General features: G+C 43.0%; 1 protein-coding gene across 9 annotated transcripts in view; it reads right to left on the bottom strand.

Annotated features, from left to right (window-relative positions):
- The window catches only part of CFAP61 (cilia and flagella associated protein 61), a 292,210-nt gene that overhangs the window by 224,256 nt on the left and 46,482 nt on the right, over positions 1-21,472 (bottom strand). For all 9 annotated transcript variants that reach the window (XR_014832901.1, XR_014832904.1, XR_014832903.1 and 6 more), the window contains exon 8: positions 18,306-18,465. Coding sequence is in view for 2 of the 9 variants with exons in the window: in XM_021077414.2 (XP_020933073.2) it covers positions 18,306-18,465 (160 nt within the window). In the remaining 7 variants the exon portion in view is untranslated. The remainder of the gene's footprint in view (positions 1-18,305; positions 18,466-21,472) is intronic.

Below are 21,472 nucleotides of genomic sequence, written 5' to 3'. Positions count from 1 at the left end.
TCCCTCTTCTGAAGAAAGATGCTTTGGGGAGAGGAAAACTTCTTGTGTCTCCAGCACCTGAGTGTGCCCTGCTCCCTGCAAACTTTCCAGATCGTTTGTGCGGCATTTCCAGCGTTGTCAGGACGGCAAGAGCAGAGGGCTTTTTAGGTTAATTTAGTTTGTTAATGAGATACAACACATACACGGTAAAGTGCATGAATCTCTACGTGTATCTACCCCCATGTAACAACCACTTTAAGTGGATGTTAAAGCTTTTTCAGGACTTCCCTGGTGGCTCAGTAGGTTAGGGATCCAGCATTGTCACTGCAGTGCCTTGGGTCGTTGCTGTGGCTGGGGTTCGATCCCTGACCCAGGAACTTTCACATGCCCAGACACAGAAAAAAAATACATTAATTAAAAAAAAAAATAAAGGCTTTCCAGCACCCAGAAGTTTCCCTCATCTGCTCTCTAGCCAACACACCTCTTAAAGGGTTCTGACTTTTACCACCATTGATTCATTTTGCTCAACAGCAAAATTTTTAAATTAAAAAAAAAAACACGTATCAATAACTTCCTATTCCTACGTTGCACTTTATTTTATAAAAAATATAGTCTTTTCTTGGAGTTCCCAGCATGGCGCAGCAGTAACAAATCCAACTAGGAACCATGAGGTTGTGAGTTTGATCCTTGGTCTCGTTCAGTGGGTTAAGGATCCAGTGATGCCGTGAGGTGTGGTGTAGATCGCAGACACAGCTGGGATCTGGTATTGCTGTGGCTGTGGTGTAGGCTGGCTGCTGTAGCTTCAATTCATCCCCTAGTTTGGGAGCCTCCATATGCCGTGGGTGTGGCCCTAAAAAAGGAAAAAAAAAAAAGGAAAGAAAAAAAGAAAAAACCATATATATAATATATATATATATATACAGTCTTATATTATATATATATATACACAGTCTCTTCTTAATTTTTAAATTTGAAGAACGACTAAAAACACAGTCTAGTTTTTACAAAAAAAATCTAGGAGTTCCCTGGCAGCTTATCAGTTAAGGATGCAGCATGGTTACTGCTGTGGTTCAGGTAACTGCTGTGGCATGGGTTCAATCCTGGCCTGGGAACTTTCACATCCCATGAGCACAGCCAAAAAAAAAAAAAAAGAAGAAGAAGAAAACTAGACCCCCTCTGTGCATTTATTTATTTATTTAACCGAAGTCTAGTCGTATGTTTCAGATTCTTCTCCCTTATAGGTTACTACAAAATATTAAGTAGAGACCCCCGTCCTATACAGTAGGTCCTTGTTGGTTATATATTTGATGCATTTCATAATTAGGACAATATTATGAAATGCCAGAAATCTCAGAGAATGGATCATCTTTGCAATGAACTCTTAAAATCCTCTCACTGTCTGATGGGCTAATGTTCACAGGACAATAACCAATGACAACGACACTGGGCTAAAGAGTTGTGGATGTTGCCATTCATTACAAAGCAGCTGCTGCGCACATCCCCAGAGGTGGCGGAACGGGGCAAGGTGATGCCATGTCTGCCTTGCCTGTGTCTCTGGGGTCCTGTGAGGTTTCATTAGCTCATGTTCTCACTGTGCCCTGAGATCCTCAAATGTGAGGAGCTGTCCCTGGGAAGAGTTGAGGCAGCATTATTACATCACACACAGCCAGAAACATGACTGGGGCTACACATTTCATTGTTATTTTGCTGCTTACACTGCCTAAGTAGCTTGGAAGTCAGAATTAGGGGTTTATTCTGGTGGGACAGAAGGCACCATTTGCTAGGATCTTCTCTATGAGTGAGACTGCTAATCTGAGAAGGGAATTACCATGAAGCCAATAAAGCTGGAGGTCTGGGACCCTCCAAGGCACAGCGCCCACCATGCATTCATAATTTTTTTTTGTCTTTTTTTAGGGCTGCTCCCACAGCATATGGAAATTCCCAGGCTCGGAGTCGAATCAGAGCTGCAGCTGCCAGCCTATGCCACAGCCACAACAATACCAGATCCGAACTTCATCTGTAAGCTATGCTGCAGCTCACAGCAACGCCAGATCCTTAACCCACTGAGCGAGGCTAGGGGTCAAACCCTCGTCTTCAGGATACTAGTCAGGTTCATTACTGCTGAGCCACAATGGGAACTCCTGTATTCTTTTCCTTAAAGAGAGGTCCCAATTTATAGACCCAAGGTCCCACAAGACATGGGTCTGCCCTGCTCTTTATCTCATAGGAATAATACATAGGGAAAGCAAAACAATGCATTTTGAAGGCTTTTAGGAATAAATAACAGTATACCCTCTGGTGGTTTTTAACATTTAAAAAAGTTGTTTTTGTGAAATGAGATAAAGTGATTCTAAAAGAGTAAATATTAAAGAACAGTCAACAACATTTTAAAAAATAAGACCAAAGAGTGGGCCAAATTTTATAACAAATATTAAGATACATCATAAAGCCATAGCTATTAAAAAGTACGTTACTGAGAGTAGGAACAGAACAGAATGGAATCCAGAAAATGGTCAGAAGATGATGATATGCTCTTTCTTTTGTTTCTTTTCTTTTTTTTTTTTTTTTTTGCGCCATCTGGGGCATATGGAAGTCCCTGGGTCAGGGACTGAATCTAAGCTGCGGCTGCCACTTACCCCCCCAGCTGCAGCAATGCCAGATCCTTTAACCCACGGCACCAGGCTGGGGACTGAACCCTCATCTCTGAAGCAACCCAAGCCACTGCCTTCAGATTCTTAACCCACAGGGCACAGTGGGGACTCTGATAATATGTTCATTTACATTAAAGGTGGCATTGGTGGAGGAAGAATAAACTACAAATTAATAGTACTAACCAGATGGGAAACAATTAATGTGGGCCCCTGTTTCATACAATATACAAAGGTCATTTGCAGATATATTAACAACCTAAAGTTTTTTTAAAAATACTTTTAATTACTAGAAGAAAACATAGGAGAATACTTCTATTATCTTGGGGGGGGGGGATCCTTCCTTAAGAATGCAGAAGACAGAAGTCATAAAAGAAAAAGGTTGACATACATGACCCCATCAAAATCTATGGACTTCATATATGAGCATAGCAAGAGGTCCTGATGAGACATACTAAAGTTATAACAATGGCCGTTTCTGGGGATGAGAGGAAGAACCAGGGTTGGACATTGATCAAAGGGAATTCGACGTCAACTGCATTATCCTAACTTTTTAAATGAGGACAGTCATGTATTATTAATGCAATTAAGATTCAAAAAAATTTAATTATGAAAATAAATTTTCTATCTTGGCTATATTGCAAAATAGTCATTTTTGTTTAGTATTTTAATATTATGGATAATTTCATTAAAAACTAACAAATGAATTTAAGCCACTCAGTTTTTTGTCTTTTTTTTTTTTTTTTTTTTTTTTGAGGGCCGCACCAGCGGCATACGGAGGTTCCCCAGGCTACAGGTCGAATCAGAGCTTATGCCACAGCCACAGCATCGCCAGATCCGAGCTGCGTCTGCAACCTACACAACAGCTCATGGCAACACTGGATCCTTAACCCACTGAGCAAGGCCAGGGATCAAACCCACATGGATACAAACCCATGTGGATACTTCATTAACCACTGAGCCACAACGGGAATTCCCGAAGCCACTCAGTTTTAACTAGGGGAAAGATTAGAGGTTCAAGTTAAGTCATTCATACGAGTGAAGTTCAGCGAAGAACAAGGCACTCTGTGATACACCAAGAAGTATGCCATGAATCAAACATGGTCCTCACTCTAACAGGCTCACAAGTGATCAGGGTGTGTGGGCGTGCATGAGGATGCCCACACACACGCGTGCATGCATGCACACACACATACCCCCCTGCAACCATCCTTCAGTGTGCAAGCTGCTAAAGCAGAGGTAAGAACGAAGCACATCGAGGGTTCATTTATTTATTCATTCGCTCATTTAAAAATTTATATTTTACACCTACCATCTGTTAGTCATTAACATTCTAGATGCCGGGGATCCAGCAGTGAACTGCCCTGCACACGGAGCAAGTGCACAAGAGGAGGAGGAATGAATGTGAAGCTACGGTAGAGGGCAGTAGAGGGCAGCACAAGATAGGAGCAGGGGCACTGCTTTGGGTTGAGCGGTCAGAGGCATCCTTCTGGACATTTAAGCTGATGTGTAAAGGCTAAGAAGTAGACAATGGATTACTGATGCAATCACAAGATAGAGAGAATCAACCAAATCCTGAAGGTCTTTTAAAAATACCCATTAAATTGGTGAGATTAAGAAAGGAAAAGACACAAATAAAAAATACGAGGAGGATTTCCCGCTGTGGCACAACAGGATCAGCAGTGTCTCTGGAGCCCTGGGATGCAGGTTCAGTCCCCAGCCTGGCAGAGTGGGCTAAGGACCCTACATTGCCAAAGCTGTGGCAGAGATCACAACGGTGGCTAGGATCTGATCCCTGGCCCGGGAACTCCACCTGCCATGAGGTGGCCAAAAAAGAAAAGAAAAAAAAAAAAAAAAACACTAAAAAACAGAGAGAAACATAGGGGGCATCTATAAAGTAATACGGTAGCTATACACCCATTTCAACATTGAATGTAAATGACCTAAATAACATAATGAAAAGATAACGATTGTCACACTAGATAAAAACAATAACCAAACTCTGCTATTTACAGGAGACACACCTAACATGTAAGGAAACAGGAAGGATGAAAATAAAAGGATGGAAAAAGATATAGCACGCAAGTATGAATCAAAGGAAGCAGATGTGGCCATATTAAAGTCAGAAAAAGCACACTTTAAGGCAACGAAGCATCACTAGAGACAAAGGACACTTCATTACTGATTTTTCGAAGTTCAAGGAAGATATGACTTAAAAATTGTGTACCTAATAAGTAACACAGACTCAAAATATATAATGAAAAATGATGGCTATGAGTAAAAATTGGTACACACACAATCAAAACAGGAGATTTTTAACACACCTCTCATGAATTGATCAAACAATAGATAAAGTCAATAAGAAGGAAATACTTGACATTATCATCAAACGTGACTAATTCCTACAGAACCCTGCACTAAACAACTATAGGATATACATTCTATTCATGGACTCAAGGACCATTTGCCAAAATTGACTATATGCTCAACAAAATTTAAAGGATCAAAATCACACAGGGTAAGTTCTCTGATTTCAATGCAATTAAGTTCAAAACTAGTGATAAAAAGATAACTGGAACCCCAAATGGATGGAGAAAATGTGGTATATACAAACAATGGAATATGATTCCAAGAAGGAAATCCTGCAATATGTGACAATATGGCTAAACCTTGGACATATGCTAAGTGAAAGAAGCCTATTAGAGGAAGATAGAGACTACATGATTTTGCTTACATGTGGAATCTAAAATAGTCAAATTTGATAGATGCATAGATGAAATGGTACGTTCCAGGGGCTGGGGGAGGGGGAAACAGGGGGATGCTATTCAAAAGGTATGAAGTGGAGAGTTCCCTTGGTGGCTCAGCAGTTAATGAACCCGACAAGGATCCATGAGGATGTGGGTTCAATCCCTGGCCTCACTCACTGGGTTAAGGATCTGGCATTGCTATGGCTGTGGTGTAGGACGGCAGCTATAGCTCCGATTTGATCCCTAGCCTGGGAACTTTCATATGCCATGAGTGTGACCCTAAAAAAGAAAAAAAAAAAAAAGGTGTAAAGTGTCAGTGGTGCAAGATGAATAAGTTCTAGAGAGCTGCTGTACAACACTGTGCTTGTAGTTAACAAAACTGTATTATACACTTCAAAATTTAAGAAAGCAATTCTCATGTTGTGTTTGTACCATAATAAAATAAATTTTTTTAAAAAGATATACTTTTTAAAAAAATTTATTTTATGTTATTTTTTGTCTTTTTGCCTTTTCTAGGGCCGTTCCCACGGCATATGGAGGTTCCCAGGCTAGGGGTCTAATTGGAGCTGTAGCCTCTGGCCTATACCAGAGCCATAGCAATGTGGGTTCCGAGCCTTGTCTGCGACCTACACCACAGCTCACAGCAATGCCGGATCCTTAACCCTGAGCAAGGCCAGGGACCGAACCCGCAACCTCATGGTTCCTAGGCCGATTCGTTAACCACTGAGCCATGATGGGAACTCCTTAAAAAAGATAAATAGGAGTTCCCAGGTGGTGCAGTGGGTTAAGGATCCAGCATTGTCACTGCTGTGATGGAGGTTCAATCTCTGGCCCTGGAACTTTCACAGGCTGCAGGCACAGCAAAAAAATTGTTTTAAATTGGAATAAATAGTTGTGTTTTTTTTTTTTAAGAAAATGCCAGGAAAATATAAAGATAAATAGCATATACCCAAACACTCTTTTAAATAAGTTACAGGCCAAAGAATAAATAACCCGAAATTTCAAAAATATTGATAGCGAACACATTACAAAACCAAACTTGTGAGTTGCAGCTAAATCCGGGCATAGAGCAATATTTATAGTTTAAACACTCATATTAGGAAAAAAGAAAAACTGAAAATCAGGGAGTTAAGAATTCATTTAAAAATATAGGAAAACAAACATCAAATTTAGCCCCAAAATAAAAAGGATGAAATAATAAAGAAAAGAGCAGAAATAAAATGAGTAAAATAAAACATAAAATAGGGAGAATCAGGCAATCCAAAATCTGGTTCTCTGGGAAATCTAATAAAACTGGTATACCTCTAGCAAGATGCTTTGAGAGAGAATACAAATAATCAAGGTCAGGAATTTTGAAAGGGCAGCATCACTACAAAGCTTCAGAACATTAAAAGTATAATAGAAGGGAGCGCCCACTGCAGCTCAGAAGAAACAAATCCAACTAGTATCCATGAGGATGTGGGTTCAATCCCTGGCCTCACTCAGTGGATCAGAGATCCAGCATTGCAGTGAGCTGTGACGTAGGTTGCAGACGAGGCTCAGATCCCGTGTGGCTGTGGCTGTGGCTGTGGTGCAGGCCAGCAACTATAGCTCCGATTCGACCCATAGCCTAGGAAATTTCCATGTGATGTGGGTACAGCCTTTAAAAAGAAAAAAAAAAGTGAGATAGAAAATGAAGGACAGCCTTTGAATATTCTCCTAATGCCTTTGAAAATGTAAAGGAAATATACAGATTCATAGTAAAAATTACAAACTACCAAGTAGACCAAAAAAGAACAGTTCTATAACAATTTAAAAAACTGAAAGTGCAAATAAAAACCTTCCCCTGCAGTTCCCACTGTGGCACAGTGGGTTAAGAATCCAACCGCAGTGGCTCAAGTCACTGTGGAGGTGCAGGTTTGATTCCCTGGCCTGGCTCAATAGGTTAAAGGATCTGGCATTGCTGCCACTGCAGCTCGGATTCAGTCCCTGGCCCAGAATCTTCCATATGCCACAGGTGTAGCCATAAAAAGAAAAAAAAAGTTTCCCCTAAAAGTGAACCAGGTTCACATAGCTTCACTGACACATTCCACAAAATATTTAAAGGATAAATATTCCTAATCTTGCATACATTTCCAAAAATAAAAGAAGAGAGACTACTCCTCCAGTTGTTTTATGAGGCTAGCATAACCTCATTTCCAAAGTGGGGCAAGAACATTTCAAGAAGTGAAAATTACAGACCAATTTCACTCATGAACATGGCTGCAAAAATCCTCAACAGAACACTAGCGAAAAAAAAAAAAATTCAGCATTGCATGAAAGAATAATATAGATAAGTAACTGAATCGCTTTACTATATACCAGAAAAAACCCACTATAAATCAACTATACTTTGATTCAAAAAATAAATAGTGGGCTCTGATAACCATTTCTGGATTGTATTCCAGGGATGGATCAGTTGGTCAACCTCCACAGCTGTCAGAAACTAAGGACTAGTTACCAAGCTCACTGCCCAGAACCACGCATATTAATCACAATACATATTTGTAACTTAGTAGGCAAAAGAAGGGAGGAAAAGATCTTGGGTTTTAATGTGCATTTCAGTTTTAAGGAAGCTGAATATTTTCTCACATTTATTATGAATAATATTTTTTGTATAGTTTTGTGGTTTACATAAGTTTTTCTTTTCTCTAAAATATTTCCTGTAGATGGAAATCAGCACTCAGTAATAAGACAGGAAGTCTTTTCCACGTGGAATTTTTTGTGTAATATATACATACAGTTGAAATAACTTTCTAGGCCCAAGATGGAGCTGCTCCTGCCAGGGGAGGTGGGGAGGGGGGCTGGGAGGAGTAGGCAGGTGTCAGCAAGCGGAAACAGAGAATTTTCATATCCCTGTAAATGCTACACTTGCCCAGAAATGCAGTATATTCAGTCAGCCAATTCCCAAATGCCAAATCAACTCTGGGTCTTCTAGCCCTGAACAAAGTTGACTGTGTAGCCAATCAGATATCTTCTATTTTTCTCTTCCTTGTTCTTTATTCTTCATCCTATAAAAGCTTCCTGCCTTCTGGCCCATTTTACGGTTCTCTGAAAGGAGACTGTCCACTTCATGAAGTTGTTAAATAAAGTTTGTTTATATCACCTAAATTGTCTTCTTTAATCTTTCTTAGCAATATACACATATGCATATATGTATGTGTGTGTGTATACACACACGTATCTCTCCACAATTAAATACTAATTATTCTTTAATCTTCATATACTAAATGATGCTGTTCTAGAAAAAAAAAATCTAACTTTCTAAAGTTGATTCCAAAGAAACAGAAAATCTGAATATATGAATAACCTTGCAGGGAGAACATTGTCCAAGATGAATGTGAGGTCGGAGCCAGCCTCCCAGGAGACTGTTCCCGGGCTTCCGCTGAGCAAACCCTCGTATTCCTGGAAGTCTGCAAACACCAAAGCCAGAGCAAGGTGAAGTGGGGAAAAGGCTTCAACCCAGAAGCAAAATAACCAGCTTCATGTTGGGCTTGGAATGAATGCATTTTCCTTTGTTTGCTATCGTGTGCAAAGATGTGCGATTTTTAGCAATTGCTTCCTTAGTTGCTTCACTCACTCGGGTTAAATCTGCTCTGTGATATTTTAAGAGTTGTCCAAAAAAAACCCTGTGTAAACAGACACAGAACTCACAGTGACCCCAGTGCAATGGGTGCAGCCGCTGACAGCCAGTTTAATCAAGGGGGAATTCAGAGCATTCACTGCAAGCAATTGATTTTCAAGAGAAAAGTCAGCAGGATCAAACAGCCTGTTGGGATGAAAACCCTCAGCATCACCCCTGTCACCGTGTTTTCTAGCAACTAACTCCTGACACCATATAGTGTAATAGCCAAATTACTATAATTATCCTGCAACACAAGTGCTATATCAACATTATTTTAAACATGGATTTTTTTTGCATAATCTTTCATTATTATCATTCAGCCTCCCATTTGGAAATGGAAAACAACAACAAACTGCGCTCTACCCCCAAAAGAAGAAAGGTCACCAGAGAGAACAAATCAGAGGGCTATTTACATGTGAATGTACTAAGGGAGATGTGTTTCACAGTCAAATACACTCTTGAAATTCATTAAATGCCTTCTCCCCTGCGTCATAAATATGAGCAAAAGAGACATCGCCTACTGAGAAAATAATCCCAGTACATAATGATCATAACGAATATAAATAAAGCCACTTTTCTTTCAAAGACCTCAAGGCCCTAAATAAAAATGCATTTGTATTTCTACCATGGAGAAATGAATCTGACTGGGGAGAGCGGCTCTCAGGGCTGAGGAGGAGAGTGGGAAGGTGGTTCCTAAGCATCCTGCTCTCTGCAAAATAACTGATTCCTACAAGGGTGCCCTCACTCATTGCTGCTGTTGTTAAAGGCATTCAAAGGGCTTAGAAACCAGTATTCAAATGAAAGTGGAAAATCCGTGTCGGGTTTTATTCAATAATCAAAAGACTTCCGGGGCTATGACCCTGACTGGACCAGGGTTTTTTTTTGGGGGGGGGTGTCTTTTTTCAGGCTGCGCCCGAAGCATATGGGGGTTCCCAGGCTAGGGGTCGAATCAGACCTGTAGCCGCTGGCCTACACCACAGCCACAGCCCTGAGGGATCTGAGCTGCATCTGTGACCTACACCACAGCTCACAGCAATGCTGTGATCCTTAACCCACTGAGTGAGGCCAGGGATGGAACCTGCATTCTCATGGATGCTAGATTCATTTCCCCTGAGCCACGACGGGAACTCCTGGACCTGGTCTTAGGTCTGGATCATCTCCTTCCTGGTCTGTTACCAGCCAGTGGGGTCTGCCCAGGGAACCATGCAAGAGTTTATACTGTTGAAGCCAAAATTTGTATTCTAAGGCAAGTCAAGGAAAATTTAGACATGAACATTTTTCTCTGCCCTTTGCCCTCCTCTCCCCCTTGCTGTGCAAGTGTATCTGCCTTATGCATCGACCAAACCTCCCCATTGGCAGAACTACCTGCTTGACTCTAAAGAGCAACATTCTTGCAGCATCCTCAAGTCAGCTCCTTAAGAGATTACCATTCCTGGAGTTCCCACCGTGGCACAGCAGAAATGAATCTGACTAGGAACCATGAGGTTCTGGGTTTGATCCCTGGCCTCGCTCAGTGGGTTAAGGATCCAGCATTGCTGTGAGCTATGGTGTAGGTCACAGACGAGGCTTGGATCTCGTGTTGCTATGGCTATGGTGTTAGGCCAGCAGCTGTAGCTCCAATTGGACCCCTAGCCTGGGAACCTCCATATGCCGCAGGTGCAGCCCTAAAAAGCAAAAAACAAACAAACAAAAAAAACAGACTACCACTCCTTGATCTTGTAAGGGGTCACAATGACGCACCGCTTAGTACATACAGATCTGGATTGTGCAAAGTCTCTACATCGTTGAACATACAGCCCTCTGTCTCAAAAACCTAGACAATTGTGTTTGACCTCAAAGAGTTCTCGGAGCTTTCTGAGAAGTTGTTCCTGGGTTATAATCCTCAATTTGGCTTGAATAAAACCTTCCACTTCTTTCTTAGATCAGCTGATTACTTTTTTGTCACCACTGTCAGCCTGGCACATGGTGTCAGTCTAGGCATAGGTCTGGAATTATGTGTTTTGTAGACATCTTTTTTTTGGCAGGGGGTGGGGGCACCCATGGCATGTGGACATTCCCACGCCAGGGACCAAACTCACACCACAGCAGGGACAATGCTGGATCCTTAACCCGCTGAGCCACCAGGGAACTCCTGCTTTGTCAATAACTTAGAGCATTAGAACTCACATAGTCACTTCTAGAAAACCAAAGTTGGCAAGAGTGGGTAAAGTTTTAGAAGAATGCAATTTTGTTACCTTCACCTACTAAAAAGACATTTCGGTTTTGTGACGAATGTGAGTCAGTACATCAGGCTTTGTATGAGCATCAGAAGAAGGGACCTTGTTGCCATATCTGCATTAATGCTGTGGTCTTGCGCCTTGGTCTCAGGGCTCCAGGGAACCACTGACACAGGATCCTGGGTGTTACAGGCAGAACTGCATCCCCACAATTGAGTACCCCTGGTACCTCAGAATGTGACTATATTTGGAGAAAGACTTTAAAGAGATGAAGTAAAATGAAGTCAGATGGGTGGGCCCTTAAGCCAATGTGACTGGTGTCCTGATAAGAAGAGATTAGGACACAGACAGAACAGGAGGGAAAAACCACGTGAAGACACACAGAAAAGACAGCCACCTGCAAGGCAAGGAGAGAGGCCTCAGAAGAAACCAGCCCTGCTGACACCTGCGTCTCAGACTTCAGATCTCCAGAACAGTGAGAAAACAAATTTCTGTATTTAAGCTTCCCAGTCAGTGGTTCTCTGCTGGGACAGCCCGAACAAACTACCACAGAATCCTAGTGGGTCCCTGGTTCAGTAACTGCAGAATGTGCTGGGTGATGAATACATGGTTTGAGATGCAGAATGTAAATACCTCGGCAGAAATATTCCTATGCTCTGAACATGAGTGTTTCATCCATATTTGGAATCCATGTGAAAAGAATAAAGTCAAATACGGAGCAACCCAGACATGTAAAATAGCACTTTAGGAAGAGCGGCTAGAAAGACCCTGGCTATTTGATGCACTATTTGATACATAAGACTTGGTTGAGCCATTGTTTCTTAGCTCTGGCAACTAAGTTCCAGATGTTTCCTCCCCCTGCAGAGGAGAGAATATGAGGTAAGAAGCAAATGCAAGTCCAATAAAAGAAATTTAAATAAGACATAAAGAAACATTTCCTGACAATGAGAGTGATTTTTTTTGTGTGTGTGTCTTTTGTCTTTTGTCTTTTTAGGGCCGCACCCGGGGCATATGGAGGTTCCCAGGCCAGGGGTCTAATTGGAGCTGTAGCCGCTGGCCTACACCAGAGCCACAGCAATGCCAGGTCCGAGCCACATCAGCAACCTACACCACAGCTCATGGCAACACCAGATCTTTAACCTACTGAGCAAGGCCAGGGATTGAACCTGCAACCTCACGGTTCCTAGTCGGATTTGTTTCCCACTGAGCTGTGACGGGAACTCCGAGAGTGATTTCTTTTAATTTAAAAGGCAACAGTGCTATGTTTTTATATGGAGATGTTATAAAAGTTATATTTTGAAGGGCCTTTTAACTATACAGTAAGCAACACTTTATCTGAGTGGGCTGGTTATAAGGCGTTGTATGGGTAATTATTCTGGAAGTCCATGATTCTGTCACATGAGATTGTGTTTCTCCCCGCCAAAGGCATGCCAAGTTCCATGGAGACTGAGTGTAATTTATGAAGGTCACCTGGCAGGGCTCTTTCACAACAGAGACTCCAGGAGTTCCTGCTGAGGTGCCAGGGGATCAGCAGCATCTCTGTAGCACCAGGATGCAGGTTTGATCTCGGCCTGGCACAGTGGGTTAAAGGATCCAGCAGTGTGTGGTGTAGGTTGCAACTGTGGCTCAGATCTGATCCCTGGCCTGGACCAGGAACTCCATATGCTTTGGGGCAGCCAAAAAAGAAAACAAAAACAAAAACAAAAAAAACCAAGGGAGTTCCCACTGTGGTTCAGTGGTAATGAACCCAACTATCCATGAGGATGCAGGTTCAATCCCTGGTTTCACTCTGTGGGTTGGGGATCCAGCATTGCCACAAGCTGCAGCATAGGTCACAGATGGGCTTGGATCTGGCCCTGCTGTGGCTGTGGCGTGGGCTGGCAGCTACAGCTCTGATTCAACCCCTAGCCGGGAACTTTCATATATGGCAGGTGCAGCCCTAAAAAGCAAACAAACAACAATAATAACAACAACAAAAACAGAGACTCTTGCTCCCCAGGTCACTCCAGCCTATGTGACAAACAGAAATTTTGTCTTTTGCTTCTTCGGGGTTTTTTTATTTGAACTAGTAAATGCGTCGATGCCAGTATAGCTGTGGAAATGTGGGCTGTGGCCCATTTTGCCTTATGCATCATCGAGAAAACAGCCAGCTCACTTCTGATTCCAAAGTCTTTATTGTGATGTTGTGGTGAACAAAAGACCCAGCTTGATTTGCTTTTGCTGGGCAGGGCCAGTGGTGGAGCCAACTGGAAAAAAAATATTGTTTTGAGCCATTTTATTGTCACTGAAGGAGAATTATTCATAAACTGCCAGCATATGGAACATCCTGATGTGTGCTCACTGAGCTTTCAGGGACTCTTGGCATTTGAGGGATCTTGGATCTCATTTGGTCCCGTTTCCCACAAACAGAAAGCCCTTCACTGAGCAGCTATGACTCTTAGTGAATTCTTCTAATATCGGGGGGACTGCTACTTTTCAAGTGGGTACTCACTTAATAAAATATAAACTTCCACTAGATTTTCCTTATATTGGGATAAAACTGGCATCCTCAGACTTTGTTCCCATCAGTCCCCATTTAGTCCCAAGGTGTAGCAGATAAAACCCAAAATCTCCAGACATTCCCATTGTGGCTCAGTGGTAACTAGTACCCACGAGGACGTGGACTCAATCCCTGGCCTTGCGCAGTGGGTTAAGGATCCAGCATTGCCATGAGCTGTGGTATAGGCTCAGATCCCACATTTGACCCCTAGCCTGGGAATTTCCATATGCTGCATGTGTGGGCCAAAAAGAAAAAAAATTTCTAAGTTGGCGTCATAATTTATATGTGCAGAACATTGGCTAAAAATGGGATCACATACAAAATATTCAAGGAACATGCAGAGTGAACATGCATGGCTAAACTTTTTAGAGCCAATGGAAATTTCTGATATGGCTGAAGGGATGAGGCAGCAAGCTGGTCACAGTGTAACAGCTAAAGAAGGCGGGGCCCCTGTATCAGCTCAGGGATACTGGGCCGTGAGGTTGCTGTTCTGCTTGGAAGGGATGAGACTGATGTGAAATTGCAAGTTTTACAGCTGGTGGGAAAAGGCCAGACCTTGAGTGGAGGATTTGAGAACAAGCAGTTTATTTGGGAGGTGATTCCAGGAAGCACCAGCAGGATGGTGAGGAAGAGAGAATCGGAAGGAAAGACAGAGAGGGGACCACGTGTCATTACACAGATTACCAGCTAGAACTTAATCTGCTGGGGGATCTCTGAGAAAAAGAATAAAACTCAAGGCCCAGAGGTATCCCGGCTGGGAGGTGGGGGAGCTGGAGTATTTACACCCCGACTCCTGGTCACTGTGTATAAGTAAGTGTTTTCACAGCTAGTGGGAAGAGTCTAGACCAGCAGGGTCTTGGTGTGGCTTCTCTCTGAAGTAGAGCCTGGGAGTTCCTGTTGTGGCTCAGTGATTAACGAATCCGACTAGGAACCATGAGGTTGTGGGTTTGACCCCTGGCCTCACTCAGTGGGTTAAGGATCTGGCGTTGCCGTGAGCTGTGGTGTAGGTCACAGATGCAGCTTGGATCTGGCGTGGCTGTGGCCGGTGGCTACAGCTCTGATTAGACCCCTAGCCTGGGAACCTCCATATGCCTAGAAAGAAAAAAAAGAAAAAAAGAAAGAAAGAAAGAAAAAAAAGAAGCAGCGCCTGAGTCAAGGATCCCAGCACAGCTGTTTACTTGGGAGTGATGGAGAAGGGAGCAGCGGGGGTGTGGGGAGTTGGGGCAAGAAACAGGGAAGCAAGAGGCTGCTCTTGGGTGTTAATTTCCCGGCACTTCCAGCCGGTCTCTGGTGCAGGGCAGAGTGGTCTTGCACAGTTCTGGCAAATCCCACAGACACAGAGTGAAGATTCCAGAAGACAGAAGTTGTGCAAACACACACACACATACCACACACAGTTACTGAAAACTCCTAAAAGTGGTAACTCATTAAATAACTCATTGAAGTGAAGAAAATGAATCGTGTGTTGGTGTGGTGGACCCACCACTGCAGTTTGCAATCACAGTCATCCAAGATAAAAAGTCATCTTGTCAAGCGGAAGGCTGGGCTGGGTCCTGGGTCAGTCCCTGATGAGCTGTGTAATACCTTTTGTGAGTTTGGACAGGTGTCACCTGTTCAAGCTCTCCTACACCAAGTGATGAGGATAAAATGAGATGATTCCTACAAAAACCCTTTGAAAAGTAAAAGCATAAACAAAATGCAAGGTATAAGGCACACACTGATGTGTGCCCATTGAGACGAGAATTTTAGTTCATATTTTAGAGAAATTATATTTCCTTTAACTTGAGACTTTCATCAGAAAAAAAAAACGAACAGGAGATCAGAGCACATTTCGAATTTTCTGTGGCGCCTCATGCTTTGTTGTTGATAGGAAGATGGCAGCAAAATGTGCTGCTCTTTGCTTGGATGTAATGATCTGTTGGTGATTTGCGACTCCATCCCTGAGTTATTTGGAAGTCTACAATAGTGCTCCCTGGTGACAACTTCATAATCACCTTTGCATCAGTGAACACAAAGCTGGATTTTCATAAATGAGCAAGGCACACAAAATAACAAGAGAAGCTTTCCTATTTCCTTTTCATACCACCCTGTCTTAGATCAACTAATTTTAAGTAACAACATTAAAGGCAGTAGAAAGAGGTAAGACTTCTTTCAGCTCGCATATCTCTGGGGCGTTTGCTAGAAAGATATACTAGATTGTGTGTGTTTTTCAGTCCTGGGTTCAGCCTAAATTTTTAATTTTGTCCCCACCCATAAAGTTTCTAAGATAGGGAGTTCCCATCGTGGCTCTGTGGTTAATGAACCTGACTAGTGTCCATGAGGATGCAGGTTTGATCCCTGGCCTTGCTCAGTGGGTTAAGGGTCTGGCGTTGCTGTGAGCTGTGGTGTAGGTTGCAGATGTGGCTCGGATTCTGTGTTGCTGTGGCTGTGGCATTAAAAAGCAAGTTAAAAATGACTACTTGCAATAGACTTCAGCTCCAATTCGACCCCTCGCCTGGGAACTTCCATATGCCATGGGTGCAGCCCTAAAAAGCAAAAAAAAAAAAAAAGTTTCTAAGATAGGAATTTTCCAGTATTCTATGTAGCACCTGAGCCACTCAGAAACACAATGGGAAGGACTCTGTGCTTGGCATGGGAGCCAAGCACATCATAGAGATTCTAACAGTTAACCTTCCCAACAAGTCTTTAGGTTACTATTTTTAATCTCCATTTTATACTTGAGAAAACTGAGCCATAATAGCAATGTAATGCTGCCTTCAAGAAGAATTTATATCTTCGTAAGTGACAATGATAACCTATTGTTCAGGAACTGTCTCAGGCTGAAAGTTGTTTCAGAACCCTCCTCCAGCTCTTGGCTGAGAAGCCTGGGCCAGCCAGCCTTCAGCATTCAACAACAATGACCTCCATCCAGTCTCTCTTTCAGGAAGAGTGTTGTCATCAGTACAAAAGGAACCCCCATCCCCATCTGTGGCTCTGCAAGTTCTTTGTCAAGGGTGTGGACTTTCAAGTGAGCTCTGTGCACTTGGCTTCCCAGCCAGCCAGCAACTAAGATCTGCCAAATCAACCATTGCTGTTGTTGAGGTTTTCAAGTCCTCTGTCAATCATTGCTCCCAACCTGCTCCTCTTCCTATTTTTAAACACTCTGGATATAACCTTTCAGACATGAGAAAGCAGAGCCATTCAAAATGCCTTCGTTTTAACCCGGGAACCCTGGAGCAGCTAAAAGCCCCATCTGAAAGTGATAATAATGACGGCTCAAGAGGATGGTTTGCACTGATGAGACTGAGTTTGCTTGAGACACTGAGGAAAGCCCTTGAGGCGAGTGGTCTGAGATCCCACAATGCCCCTCTGGGGGAGGTATTACTACCATTCCTGCTTGACCAATGAAGAAACCCAGGTCTGGAGAAGTGAATTAACACGCCCCGCCTCCACCTGCTTGATTTAAGAACCAAAACACCTAACCTCGAAGATACTCACGGACAGACACAGGAAGGCCTCGTTAAAGTACTGAAGTTTGAGATTTCCTAGTTTCACTGGGTGAAAAATCCTAATACAATGTGTTTAAACCAGTTTTACTGTGGTGTACGGCTAGAAATAAGCAAGTTAAAAATGACTACCTGCAATAGACCCATACTACATTATAATTTGTCAAAGACACAAAAATAGAGGCACCAATTGCTGGGATTCAAACTTAAAGGCAAATATGAAAATATATGTATTTCATATATGAAAAAGAATATATATATATGCATATAAATATATATGTGTATAACCGAATCGCTTTGCTATACACCTAAAACTAATGAAGCATTGTAAATCAACTATATGTCAACTTAAAAAAATAAAAAACTTAAAGGCGTATAGAATTTCTAACATTCCTGACTTGAAAAATTTACCTATCATATTCAAGTTTTGTGTTGTACGTGTGTACAAGTAAAATCCTGCAATGCTGGGCTTTCCCATCGTGGCTTAGTGGTTAACGAACCTGACTAGTATCCATCAGGTTGCAAGTTTGATCCCTGGCCTTTCTCAGTGGGTTAAATAAAGTTCCCGCATTGCCATGAGCCGTGGTGTAGGTCGCAGATGTGGCTCGGATCCCACATTGCTATGGCTGTGGTGTAGGCCGGCAGCTGTAGCTCCGATTTGACCCCTAGCCTGGAAACCTCCATATGCCGCAGGCACAGCTCTAAAAAAATAAATAAATAAAATAAAAAAATAATAAATAAATAAAATCCTGCAGTGCTGCCAGTTATTTCCCCATGATTTACCCCAACCCTAACAACAAACATTCTAGGGGCTGATAACCTGAATTTAGGAAACCAGGGCAGCAAGGCCACAGTTATCTGTCTACGCCTTGCTCCTGACTCCCTGTACTCACAGATATGTGCACAAGGAGGCCAGGATCCACAGGAACTACCCCTGAAAGGGGACTGGAGACAGAGCTTTGACATGTGCCACCTAGCCCCATCACCCAGCCCAGAGCATGGCACATGCATCGGCATTCACCCCTGGCTCCTGTGCAGGCCACCTTACCTGGGATCCCTTGAGCACTTAGCTCCGGGGACGGTTCCAGAACGTCACTGGGGTGCGGGGTGCAGAGTCCATGGAAGGGCCCCAAGTCAAAGCATTCATGTAGGAGCTGCAAGTTCACTCTGGAGCACAGGCTCATGAACCCGACAGCCACACCTTCCACCTGAAACATCCAAGACATGGGCTGACTGACTTCAAAGGAATCCTCATCATGAAACTTCCATAAGCTGGGTCCGGGGGGTACCTGATGGTCTAGCAGGTGCTCTGAGATGTCTGAAGGAGGGAGTGGCCCATGTCCCACACAGCACGGCACAGCACAGCATGTGGTACACACAACAGGCTCACAAACCATGCAGTGGGCGACTGCTATGGACAGTTCCAGAGGCAGGTCTGTAACTTGGGGAAGCGGCAGGGAGTCCTATTTGGAAATTTACCGACAATGCCCCTGCCTGCCCTGCATCTCTTTATTTCCCCACTGTGAGCCCGGCCTCCTGTCCTTTCCTCCCCTCCACCACACGCAGGGCTTGTAGGACCAACCATTGCTCCAGGGTCCATCTGATCGACCCAATTCAGAGAAAGTTCATGGTCAATAGCTCCTCATCAAGTAGGAACTCTTCAACGTTCTTGAACTCATTTACTTATTTAATGGGATGGTTTCACAGGGAGGAAATTTGATGAAGGAGGTTTGTGGAAAGTTCTGGGTCAAGTCAACTCATCTCCCTGGTTCGCCAGGTGGGTCTGGTCTACAGGGCCATCACCTCCCAGCATCCTACCTGATTCTGAACGTCCTACAATGGCTCTTTCATAAGGAATGATTTTAGGCCTTTGATGAAGAATATGTAAGTGGGAGATGAGGGTGACAGTACGACATAAGAAATATTTTGGGAGTTCCCGTCGTGGCTCAGCAGAAATGAATCCGACTAGTGTTCATGAGGATGCAGGTTCGAACCCTGGCCTCACTCAGTGAGTTAAGGATCCGGCATTGCCGTGAGCTATGGTGTAGGTTGCAGATGCGGCTTGGATCCAAAGTTGCTGTGGCTGTGGTGTAGGCCAGCAGCTGTCTGTAGCTCTGATTCAACCCCTAGCCTGGGAACTTCCATGTGCTACAGGTATGGCCCTATAAATCAAAAAAAAAAAAAAAAAAAAAAAAAAAAAAAAAAAAAAGAGAGAGAGAGAGAGAGAAATATCTGGTCTTTCCCCTTCACTTCTGGCACAAAGCTACTAAAGCACCTGTAATTTCCTGAGAGAAGCAGCTTTTGTTTTTCACACTAAGCTTCTTTCAACCATACAGAAGTTTAGGCTGAGGTGACTGTTGGAGAGCAGGGGCTAGTTACCAGGGGAATCAACCATGTGATCCCCCCACCCGCCCCCTACATCTAGGAAGGGGAGAGGGGATGGAGATTGAGTTCAATCACCAATGGCCAATGATTTAATCCACTGTTGATAGAACCGCCATCAACACCCCTAAACAATAGGGTTGGGGAGTTTCTGGACTGGTGAACAATGTGAGGTGTGGGGCAGGGGGGTGCATGCCCAGAGAGGGCATGGGAGCCCTGCGCCCCCTCCCCTGCACCTTGCCCCACACGCCTCTTTCATTCAGCTGTTTCTGAATTCTATCATTTACAATGAACTGATGATAGCAAGTCAAGTGTTCCCCTGAGTTCTGTGAGCCCTTCCAGCAAAGCATCAAACCCAAGAGGGTCACATGTATCCCTGATTTATAGTCGGTCAGTTAAAAGTACAGGTGACAACCTGGGGCTAGTGACTGGCATCTTATGGTGGGGAGCAGTCTTGTGGGCCTGAGCCCTTGTGGGGTCTGCACTAACTCTGGGCAGTATCAGAAGTGAATTAAACTGTAGGACACCCAGCTGGGGTCTAGAGAGCTGGAGAGTCGGCTGGTGTGGGAAAAAACCCAACACATCTGGTGTCACAAGTGTTGTGTGTAAACAACTTATCTCTTAATGAGTAACTAGCTGATCTGAGCCGATTATTGGTACTGAAATATTATAAATTAACAACAAATTTTAATACCACATTGAGAGATGACTGTGAGGGAAATTCTTTGTTACGTCCCTTTAGTAATTCTGTATTTTAGTCTTTTCTGCAAGGAAAGCATTTAAAATTTCGCAAGAAGTGAGAGAGAATGCAGTTCTTAGGTTAACTAATCTTATTTGTGGTAATTACTTTGTAATATGTATACATCTGAAAATATTACATTGTACATCTTATATAATGTTATATGTCAATTACACCTCAATAAAACTAGGGGAAAAGGAAAATAAGTAAATTTCACATAAATGATTCCTTTGATTATTATGTGGGTTTTAAGCAAATTCCGGTGACTGATTTAACTCTGACAGCTCTTATACACAAAACCAGCCTTTTCTGGGTGGGTTGGACCCCTCCGATGTCCAGACTTCATTTCCTGAAACAACCTTTCCATCCAGGAAGCAAAAGAAGAACTCAACAATTGTCAGCATTTCCTGTTTCTAAGAATGCAGCATCATTCCATAAACACCCAGTCAGAGAAAATGGTTAATACTTTAACTTCCAAAAGTAGAGAAAGAAGCTATAAAGAAGCTCACTCTTTTCAACAACACAGGACAAAAATTAGGAATTAAACGATCCGTCTTCAAACAAATGTGTGTCTTCTGGCTTAAAACCATGTGTCCTCAAACATGTGTTAGAAAAATAAATGAGAGGTTCCCATCGTGGTTAACGAACCTGACTAGTATCCATGAGGACGCAGGTTTGATCCCTGGCCTTGCTCAGTGGGTTCAGGATCTGGTGTTGCCATGAGCTGTGGTGTAGGTCAAAGACACAGCTCAGATCCTGTGTTGCTGTGGCTGTGGTGCAGACCGGCAGCTATAGCTCTGATTCGACCCCTAGCCTGGGAACCTCCATATGCCGAGGGTGCGGCCCTAAAAAAAAAAAAAAGAAAAGAAAAATAAATGAGAGACACTCTGTATTTTCTCCCAAACGGTGGAATACAAGAGGAATTCTAAAAAATTAATTTTTTTCTATGCCTATTCTTTTCTTTACAGGCCCCCCAAAACACTAGCTGTGAAAGGCTGGATTTACACAGCTGTTTTATAAAGCCATCGACACTTTAATAAAAGTCCAAAATAAACATTTTAATTTTTTTCCCAAATAACAAGTGATTGTTTGTC

This window comes from Sus scrofa, chromosome 17, assembly GCF_054392235.1.
Source record: "Sus scrofa isolate SSC_HxYL_T2T_F1_AM1 chromosome 17, Sscrofa_HxYL_maternal_Yorkshire_Landrace_v2.0, whole genome shotgun sequence".
Taxonomy (NCBI): domain Eukaryota; kingdom Metazoa; phylum Chordata; class Mammalia; order Artiodactyla; family Suidae; genus Sus; species Sus scrofa.
This window is presented reverse-complemented; position numbering and strand designations above follow the sequence as displayed.